At 40.9% G+C, this 10836-nt stretch overlaps 1 protein-coding gene across 1 annotated transcript in view; it reads left to right on the top strand.

The window, feature by feature from the left end:
* Positions 1–1651: 1651 nt before the first annotated feature.
* Positions 1652–10836, top strand: part of ANKRD33B (ankyrin repeat domain 33B) — a gene marked incomplete at its 5' end in the record, with an annotated part of 11184 nt that continues 1999 nt past the window's right edge. Inside the window, 2 exons of the mRNA XM_010133323.1 lie at positions 1652–1781; positions 7300–7440. Of these exons, the coding sequence (XP_010131625.1) occupies positions 1652–1781; positions 7300–7440 (271 nt within the window). The remainder of the gene's footprint in view (positions 1782–7299; positions 7441–10836) is intronic.

A 10836-nucleotide genomic window follows, 5' to 3' on the forward strand; every position in this document is an offset into this window, starting at 1 on the left:
TTAGCTGACACAACAGTCCTTGAAAAGCAGGGACCACTGTGCTTGCATTCTGTGACATATGTCCAGTTATTCCTTCTAATGACTTATTATTGTTATATATTAATGGGAATAGTTCGAGGCTTTATTATGATTTAAAATAAGTGGTGGTTAAGGACGTGTGAAAGGGAAGAGAAGGAAAAGATGCTGTTAGAAAGAAAAAGGTTGAAGTTTTAGGGAGAGGACATGCATTTAAGAATTATCAATCTTCCTTTTCCTAAAGCTTTCACGTGTAGTGAATTGATTTTACTGACAAAATAATAGCAAGATTCAATCTAAAAAAAAATTTTGATTTTTTTTCTGCATACACTGACCACTTCATAATTGCATCATCACCCTTTATATGAAGAGCAGAATAACTGATCCGTGGTAGAACACTAATAAGATAAAATGCCATCTCTTTTCTGAGGATGACCACGTTACTTCGGTTCAGAATGTTCTAGCTAAAATTAATTTATACTGCTTTAATTTTATCTCTTAGAAAAACATTAAGCACACAGCTGTATTTTCCTGCAGACTGCCGTGATACAGGCTACAGCTTTAAGGCGGATTGCTTCAAAAGGCAGATTGCTGGAGGCAGGCCACTCGGTTTTCATAACTGGGTTCTCCTTCCTGCTACACTTTCGTGGTTATGAACTTGCAGCACATCTGTGTGAGTGCGTTTTAGGCAGGCAGGATTACCAGAGAGGTTGAAATTTGTGTCTCTGCCCTTATCTTTTCAATAGTCAGACACTAATGCTGAGCTCAAGAAAACTGAGTCATGACTTGGCAGTGAAAAGAGAGTGCTGATTTATCCGCCCCTGCCTTCCTCTCCACCCCTCAGTCCCATGCAGAAGAACACTGGGCTGCTCGAGTAATCCTCAAGACCGGAGATAATGGTTTTAATCCTAGTGGTCAAGTGAGAGGCCAGAATTAAGTACTGTAGTTCTATTTAGTTAATGACATTTATTTTGCTGTATTTTAGGGAAGTTTTTAGTTTGCCACCATGGAGTGAAATGCTATCTGGGTATGAAGTGGAGTTTTATCTCTCGGCTTGGCTTCCTCCTGGAGATTTTACAGCTTCCAGCTGTCTTAAAGCACACTAAACAGGAATTATAAAAGCAATTTTATTTTATTTATGATTTAAAAAAAAATCTAGTTCTAATGGGAAACCTGAACTGTTTGAAGATAGCAACAGATAGTATGAACACAACTCCTGCCTACCACTTCCCCTTCAGAGAACAAGTAGATGTTTTTCAGAGAATTAATATTCAGAGCAAGTCCAGTTCATCTTACCTGCGGGGTTCGTTTTATTGTATAATAAATTCTGATTTATTCTCATTTGGATATAGAGTATATAGTCATATAAACATAAGCCGTTTATAAACAGTTACTTCCCAAGTAGCATAATATAATACTTACTCTCTTAGGTATTTCTGAGGAATACTGAACATTACTCGCCAAAGGGCAGAGAGAAAAAGCAGTGTTTTGGATCTGAACATTGTGCCTGGAGCTAGTTGTGTTTCTACCTTTTCATTTCTTCAGCCTGGGAAAAAAAAAAGCAGACTAGTATGCTTCCTCAGTGAACATTTCTGAGTCTGGTAAACCTAATTCTCTTTTTATATTTTACTTACAGAATGGTCTTATTGTTGCCTGTTACCAAGGTTACGTGGATATTGTAATAGCCTTAGCGCAATGCCCTTACCTTGATGTGAACTGGCAGGACAACGAAGGGAACACGGCTCTAATTACAGCTGCGCAGGCAGGTAAAGGCTCTTTGTTTCCTCTCTTACATACAGGGTCTTAGGAGGAGCGTGTGTTGTGGCTATTATTTTTAGGATTTTTTCAAAACCCCAAGACAAATTAGTCTGTGTAAAATAATCCTAGTCAAGCCCACTCCCACGTAAGTTTGTAATGAATTTTTTTTAAACTAATTAATCTGCGGTGATATTCATCCAATGGATTAAGACAGAAAAACCTATGCATTTCTAGTAGGTGCCATTAACTATTTTAACTTAAAAATAAAGTTGTTGGTTTTTTTTACATGACTACATCGTGGTCATATAACGTACTGTACTATACTAACGCTGATAGCATCTGTTTTCCTACAGCTGTTGCACCTGCCTCACTGGGTCTATAGTAACTGCTGACTGTAGGAAAATGTATTATCATTTAGAAATACCGTAGCTGCTTAGACATTCTTCAATTACTCTGTAATTAAAAGCAAAAATCCCCCTATTTACGTAGTCTCAGCTGGGATTCAGAGTTTGCCAATGCTGCTTCTATAACAGACTGATTATATGGACATTGACCACATTAACCCTGATGCAGACTGGGGTGAGAGCAGAGTTTATCCCCAGGTTTTCTTTTACCCCACCCAGCATGGTCATATTCAATGAACAATTGTAACAGATCACATACATGTAAAAGATGCTCCCAAAAATGTTACTATTTTCAAATATACAGTTAAAAAGCAATCAGTCAATTATTTCTGTTCAAACTGAAACACCGTGTTTTAACCTTGAAGAGAAGCTGTAGTTTTCTTTTACAAGTGTTAACAAAGTGCTGAAGCATGTCAATCAGGAAAAGTTTGACCAAGAAGGCCATCGCTTTGTAGTCTAAAAATGAAGGGCTGTCTGGTTCTGCATTCATGGTTTCCTTTGCTCCTCAAAGGCAATCATTTTACAAGGAAATACATGCCTAGTCTTTATCATGTCTACTCACTCATGAAGAACATAGGATGTTCAAGGGAGTTCATGGGACATACTATTCCCTCCCAGCCCCTGGATGACTGGAGAAAACAAATTTTCATCAGGCAGCATCAATGGACATTACAGGCCACGTCTAAAGATTGGAGCAGTTTGGGTTATACGTTACTTTAGTAATATTACCACTAGACATTTCCAGGCAGTACCAAACTTTGCTTTGTGTTGTATGAAAAAGTGAACTCTGCTGAAGAAGTCACTGCAAGATAGGTCTTGAATATTGGAAGAAAAAATTGCGACCACAGTAGCCACATTCATAGCAAAGTCATGAGTAAAGTAGCTTTCAAAAGAAAGTGGAGAAGTCTCCAAAACTCTACCCTACTTTTATTTATGTGCCCTAACAAAAATTTGGACTATAAAAGGTTTAACACTGATGCCTTTCTGACCTTTATAACTTAGGATAATGAGCTCAGAATTAATCCAGAGCTAACATTGACTTGAAACTCTGCCAGTACTTGCTATTGATCCCCAAAGCAATTGGAAATGACTGTAGTCAGCAGAAGCTTATACAATCTCCTAATGACTGTGATGTTTTCCCCTGCCCATGATAATCCTGAGCTACAGTGTTGACACCAGTTATTTAATCCATTATCACAAGATACTACTGTAGTGTTAATAGAGATTACTGTGAGGTTAACATTGCAACCAGAGGAGCTACAGTGCAATAGATGCTGCTTAATTATTGCTGAATGTTAAGTAGTAACCCTGAGCAGTGTATTATAAAGAACTGAAAGCAAATCTTGTGCTTTAACTTCAGTCCATGAAAATAATAATATTTTTGCAAAATAAATTATTTTTAGAGTTTGCTGTTATTTACACCAAAAATGTGGGTTTTCCTGTGGAAAGTCTAATAGCAAATCCAGATTATTTCAGTTAACTGCAAGGTGATATCAGAGGGTTTCAGAAAGTCCTGACATTTTTGTTATGACCTGCTGAGTGGGTGGGCCATCATGTACGGCCAGACCCTGATGAGGAGCTGGATGGGAAAGAAGCTGCAGTCCTAAAGGATCGTTCCTTGTGTTTTGGAGGCTGCATCTGTAACATGAGGTACATACAGGTACCAAGGGAAATGACAGCAAGGTCTTTTACTTTTGCTAGAGGAGTTTAAAATCCACGCTTGCCAATGGAGTTTCATGACTGCCCAGACATAATGCTCAAATCTGATCATCAGCTTGAATTAAATAGAATTATCTTAAAGACCAGGTAGGCTCTCAGAGGATGAATGAATTCAGTTCCTCGTACTGCTTTTGATAATATAAGATTCTCATCCTTCACAGAAAGTATCTAAAGCTGAAGGTTTTTTGCACGGGCTGACCTGAGAAAGACAGGCTGGAGGGATCAGTGAAAAGCAGTAGTTTCTTAACAATCTTATTAGTATAGAAAAATAACAAACAAGGCGTCTTGCTTAGTGTGTAAATTTCAGGTTTGCAGACTGGTCTGTTCACTTTTTCTCTCACTATTTCCTACAGACTTGGGATCCCCTCTCAAAAAGAGCTTGCCTTCCAAAACAGTGAATTTGTTGTAGTCTGCAGCAGGTGGTGCCCAGAAATGGGTGATGATGCTATTAAAGCAGAAACAAAATCATTAAACATCAGTACAAGGACAATGCAGAAAAAACTGGGAGATCAATGCAAACAAGAGATTGATGCAAACAAGTGGAAAGAAAGGAAGGAAGGAAGGAGAGTGATTTTTAAAAAAGGGGGGTGGGGGTGGGGGTGGAAGGGAGGAAAAGTATATGTTTTTTTCTCACTTCCGGTAGTGAATGGTAATTGGCATGCACTGGTGTTTAGAGGTTTAGAGAGAGTTGTACTTGCTCACACATAGAGATATTTTATGTTACAGGGACCAGTTTGGGGCAAGGCTGCAGAGCTGGGAACACAAAATCAGAAGTTATTCCAGTTTCTGTTTATTAAGGGAGACATGAGAACAAAACCACCTAAAGCGTCTAGAGGATTAAAAAGTTCTGGGTGTCTTCAGTTCCATCTGTCAGAAAGCATTCACCACTCTTAGACCAAACAGGCTTTTTGCAGGTACAATTCAAAACTGTGATGCTACATGACAGAGCATCTTCCTTACTATGCAGCTTGTCCTCCTGCCTGTATTACGCGATTATTAGGTAATATTGTCATCATTACAGGCATTTCCTCTGTGGCAGCAATTAAGTGAATTAAGCTATTACAGACATCTGTGCTGATCTCTAAATATGGTTCACAGGGTGGAGAAGTGTACTTTTAGCATGCCAGTTCTGGTAGAAGGCAGATCTGGCTCACAAACAGCGAGAGCCTGATACAAATTCAGTATCACCAAACTGGCTGAAGCCAGGCTAATTTATTTTAGAGCTGCATGCGGCTTTCATAGCAGACTTTAAATCACGGAAGATTCACATGGTTTATGATTTAGATGCACTCTTCTAGCTCACCCAGACGCAAGAGAACTGAAGCAAACTTTATGGCCTTAAATCAAAACCATATGACAGGGTTTGAACAAAAACTTGGCAGCTCTGAGTTTGCTTTGAATTTGATACCTGTTTGAACTAGAAATTTGAAGCAAACCTCAGAGGGCAGAAGCTCCTGCTTCCTGCCATTTTCAAGAATCCCTGAGACAAAAAACTTCTGAGAATCACAAACCACTTTATTTTCTTTGTATTTTATTGCTGATATTTCTTCTGTTTCATTTGAGGCCATCTGTAGGCATCTGGAGAGTTTTGGCTGATCAAGTGCTTTCAGGATTGAGTCTTAAGATCATCTCAGATTTGCAAAATGTCTTTTTACTGCAGCTACAGTTTTGGCAAAGGGAAGAACATCTTTAGTAGTGTAATAGCTGCTGAGAAATCTTCCATCTTATTATCTATCCTTGTTTCAGTTCCAGTCGCTGCTTTCTCTGGTCAAAAGGCAGTATTTCAAAAGGCTGCTCCAAAACCTTCACTAAGATGCACAACGCACATCAGTGAAACAGCATGTCCTGCAAAACAATTCGGGCACAAAGATTCTCCCAGTAGCAACTGACACCCTGATAGGATTTGATCTTACGCCATAAAGTCACTGAAGATGAAGCTTCTGTATGGACTAAGCAGGACTGGGTCACTTGATCCTGCCATGAACCCAGTTCACTTTTGCTTCGTTCAGCTTGTTGCGGTTTGCAGTATCATTATATTTCATTTGCATCAGACTGTGCAAGGTACAGGGAGATCCTTATTTGTTTTTCTCTGACTCTGGTGTTGCTAAGGTGATCTGCATTACCTCTGCATCTTCTCAGCTTTCAGGAGAGTTTCCAGTTATGCAGCAAGGTAGCAGAGTTCAGCAAATTCTAGGAAATAAAGAGTAATACCTAGAAAACATCTTAAATTAATTGGTAAAGATTTTCTTAACTTGCTTTCCAAAGTGATTACAGGATTGTGTTCGTACAAAGTGACTGCTGATGAAATCTGCACCAGATGTGACACTATAGACTTTTAAAACTGTCCTGTATGATTTATAATCTGCTTCAGTAACATTTCTAGGTTAATTTGGATGACATGCATCATAGAATATTCAGCTGGACTGCAGGGTGAGATGAGAGACTATTTTTACAGCTCCTAGTAATTAGATTGTGATTGTTGCAGCTGCCTGACAGACTGCATTATTTTATAAAGCATCAAAGCATCATAAATTGAATGACAAGTGAAGGAAAGACTCTTTTGAATGAGAAAGGCACTAGACATTTGCCTTGTTCTGATAATCCAACTATAGTCTTGGTGTTTTTAATTGGTCTTCCAATCATTTAGCCAACTACTCAGTACACTCTTGCTGACACCAGTTACCCTGGTATACAAGGCATATGAACAACAACAACTGTTGCATTTAGAAACAGAACTTCAGTCATTTATCTGCTATCAAAACTGAACACCACCCCCTTTTTTCTGTTGCTGGAAAGTAGGCACGTGGCTTTATACTGTCAGATGGAGAAATAAAAATGTGGGATTCTACACAAAACACTCTTTTGTCTCATTTCAGGCCAGCATGGTTTGTTGCTATATTGGCTGGAACTTTTACGAATAGTCACTTTTTAAATGAAGCACCATGACCGTAAGGCTCAAACATACCAGGGGAGGGAAAAACCTGAACACTCGCAGTCAGTTCCCCCCTGGTAACGAACCTTCCTTCCATAAGCTGCAGGAATTCTCTTGGCAGTGCTACTCACTACGTCAAGAAGCTGAGGGCCCTTGCAACCTCAGAGTGACCATCTCTGGTGTTCAATTACTCCCTTACCTTAAAATGATTTTTCAGAGATGGGTGCAATTTGAGAGCAGGCGGAAACCCAGATTTCCAAGCTCTTATCCCAGCACTCTGGTGGCAAGTCAGTGCCACTTAACCCGAAGGCTGATGACTGCAATGAGTGGAAGAGGATCCAAGGAAAAGAGATCTTGTTAATTATCTGTATTTTTCCAGTTACCAAATCTGCAGGAGTAATTTTTTATTTAACTTTGAGACAGTGCCTTAATTCTGTGACATATTTTCTCTGCTTTTTCATTTCTTCGAAGGGCACATAACCATTACAAACTACTTGTTGAACTATTTTCCTGGGCTTGATATCGAGAAGAGGAATGCATTTGGATTCACAGCACTGATGAAATCTGCAATGCAGGGCCGGACTGAATGCGTGAAAGCCTTGATGTTGGCAGGTATGCAAAGTGCTTTGCTGTTTTATCAGCTGACTGTAAATACTAGAAGGTTATATGCAAACAACAGGAATGAAACTGGGTCTTGGGTTTACTCTGAGAGGTGTGGTGCAGCCTTCTCTGGAAACAGGAGCAGCTTTTAAATAAGTCATAGACAAGCTGGGGAAGCCACGTGCTGCGAGTGCAGGATTGCTGTTTGCCTGTGGAAGCTCATCCAGAAGCTCTCCAAGAGCTTTCAGAATGAGACTCATTGTCTCCAGGAGAGTTTGGGGCGTGCGATCATCAAGATTTCTAGACAAACAAACCAGCAAAATTTTATGTTAAAATGTAAGAAAGCATGGAAGTGTAGGGGGTAGACAGCCCTGATTAGCTGTGTGTTTACTTGCATAGCTGCAAAGCAGGTATGTGTCTTTAGAAAAGTTACAGCCTGTAGGTTTTAAACCCAGCATCTGTTTAGTGGCTTGGGTTAGACATCTGTTGACAGGCACCTTCTTATGGCAATGAAGGACATGAGTAAAGGAAAATAACTCACCTTCCTAGCCTCCTAAGCATGGATTTAAGAGTCAGCTGGGGAAGAGGTAATGGCAACTTGTGACAGATGGTTGGAGCTGGATTTTCAAAGAGACTGCTCTTTCTGAAATTTGAGTTCCTGGAGGGTGGCCAAGGTCAATCTCTACAAGATTAAGGTGCTCTGAGACACTTAGCCGTAATGTTGCTCTTTCAAAGTGAGTCTTTGGAACACGTGAATCTGCTATTTGTGAGTGCACAGCGAGTAAGGGGGGACCCAGTCGCTCGTTGGCAGTTTGTCACAGGCTGCTGCACTGCCAGGACTGAGCTGCTGCCAGCATTTAGCAAGTGAGCCAGGCTGAGTGCGGAAACGCTGGTTGTAATTCACATGTCAAGCCCTGCTGTAATCTCCAGTGTAAACTCAGTGCCGCTTTAGTAATGTCGTTGAAGTGGCTGTGGATCTGGAGACTGGGCTTTAAATACTGTGTGTAAAACAGGTTGATAACGGATGCCTGAGGCCTTTCACTCCCTGTCTTTAAACTCAGGCCATCAGTTTTGCATCTCAAGGAACATTAAAATTAATCAAAAAAGGATATTGATAGCCCAAAAGGGCATGTGTATTCAAACTGTTGTTTTCAGTTGTACTGAAAATGATCTTCAGGGCAACTTTCATAGGAAAATCAAGGCAAGTGGCTAACACAAGGCAAGTGATTAAACTTACACCAAAATGACAATTAGTTCAATAAGACTGTTGTCACATTTAAAAAAGGGCTTGACTATTCACGTCTCTTCCAGATGAGGTGTTCTGATGAATAACAAGTTTGTTCAGAAATGTCTCCTGATTTGTACCGAAAATCAATACCACTATACTAAATTATGCCTTAGAAGAGATTTTGTGATACAAGGTGCAAAGTCATCATTGATTTCTGTTGAAAGATTGGGATTACAATATTCTCTGTTTTTTGAGATAAAGTTTCCGAAACACCTGGAGACACATCTGTCAGGGAGCAGCAGGAGTGGGCTTCTCCCCAAAGGGAGGTGAGCCAAGGGTGACAGCGAGGCACACAGATGCACTAGCCTCATCAAAAAAGGCCCGTCCTGAAGAAATGGAGCAAGGCTGGTGGCAATAACCAGGATCAGCCAGTACTGCAGTGCTTGCCAGGCAAGTCCGTGGTGACAAGGCAAGTCCGTGGTGACAAGGCAAGTCCGTAGAGACGAGGTAGGTCTGAGGTGAAAACAAGAAACAAGTCTGTAGGTCAGAGTCCAAATCAGCACGGCAAATGGCCAGGCACAGGCACAGGCACAGGCACAGCTGCAGCTTAGCTCAGGCAAGGGCCAGATCCGAACAGCTGAGCTTTTTGCACACAGCTGAACCTATCAGAGCTGACATGTCTTTTTCTTTAAGATAATGGCAAGCAGATGTCTATACTTGGTTATTTATAAGCAGAGCATAGTGTTTATTGCAATTTATATTTGGAGACAATTCCTTTAGCTACTGTTTTTCCTGTGGTAAATCCTTGCCTGTTACGTGTACAAAAAGGAAATAGCTTCTACGTAATCTGCCATGTTCCCAGTCAGTGGGAAGCAGCACAAAGGCAGGCAAGTGTTAAGATGGGGACAAGACAAGAGGCTAGCCTGAGATGGGAGAAATTTCAGGGTAGGAAGTTTGGGTAGGTTGGTTCAAAAACAGGCTAGTGGAATTGGAGGACGTGTCTTTCCATGTCTTTGTTCCTTCCCTCAGTGGTTTGTCTGTAGCTTCTGCAGTCACGACCTTCGTCAAACCCTGCTACCTTTAAGATGCCATAATCCTTTTTTCAGTCCACATTTAATGAACACTTTGATGTGATTGTGGCTTTTTCCTCTTTGTCTTCTGTCCGCCTTCCAGTCTGGGCCCCTCTGCAGTCTGGTTGACTCTGCAGTGCCGTGTCCTTTCTGCCAATTTCACTTAAATTACACTGAAACTGAGACTAAGACTTTTGCTTAGGGTGTCTCCATCCACACTCACTCTTGGTCTGTGTCTCTAGCATCCTCTTTTTAGTGATTTTCTCAGAGACTTAGGAATCAACTGGTACTTAGTTGAAACCAAGCTTTTGATCATTTTCTCCATGCTCTCCTTTCCCCCGCTTTTCTGTAATGACAAAACATCTTCTGTGGTGAAGGTTATAGTGGACCCGTTGAAAACTGAGTCCTGGATACCATTCCCTGTATCTAGTCCCCCTTAAACTAAATGAAGTGATGTCACCTAGATAATCCACCTTGAAAAAAAATTACCATGATTTTTCTCTGGCCTTTTCCTCAGGTCTCAGTCTCTGGATATCTCCCTCTTCCAAAGCAATGGGACAGAATGTCTTTTCTTTTTGTGACAAAAAGCACTTGGGTGCAATGCAGAGGATGTGATGCTGGCTGTCAAGTCCTCAACACGCCTCTGAGATTCTCTTTGACTGGCGACACCAAACTAGTTTTTGGACAGATCTTTTGCACCCATTAGCATTCACCAGCTGTAATGTGATGGGTGTTTCCAACACTGCCATTCTGACTTTAGCTTCCGAAACCACTTGCTGCTCCTCATTGTTCTGCAGCAATTCTTCCAAGGGTGTGCTCTGTATTGACCTTTCTCTGTCCTTTACAGAGCTCTTCCGTGTGTGCAGAACTGGGCATATGCCATCCTCATCGACAAATGCCCACACTCCCACCCTAATACCAGAACCGAGAGGAATTCTCTGCAATTTTCTGGTTGTCAGAGAATGTGGCAGTATTGGATATAGTACTATAGATGTTGTAAAGGATACACTAAAGCAGACTAGGACACTTGCTCCTCCTGTTACTCTTGTATCCCCTCTGCAGGCAGCCAGGTGCCCTGGAGGAGAAAGAGTGTAACCCCACCTGAAAGCA

Source organism: Buceros rhinoceros, unplaced genomic scaffold (genome assembly GCF_000710305.1).
Source record: "Buceros rhinoceros silvestris isolate BGI_N320 unplaced genomic scaffold, ASM71030v1 scaffold11193, whole genome shotgun sequence".
In the NCBI taxonomy this organism is placed as follows: Eukaryota; Metazoa; Chordata; class Aves; order Bucerotiformes; family Bucerotidae; genus Buceros; species Buceros rhinoceros.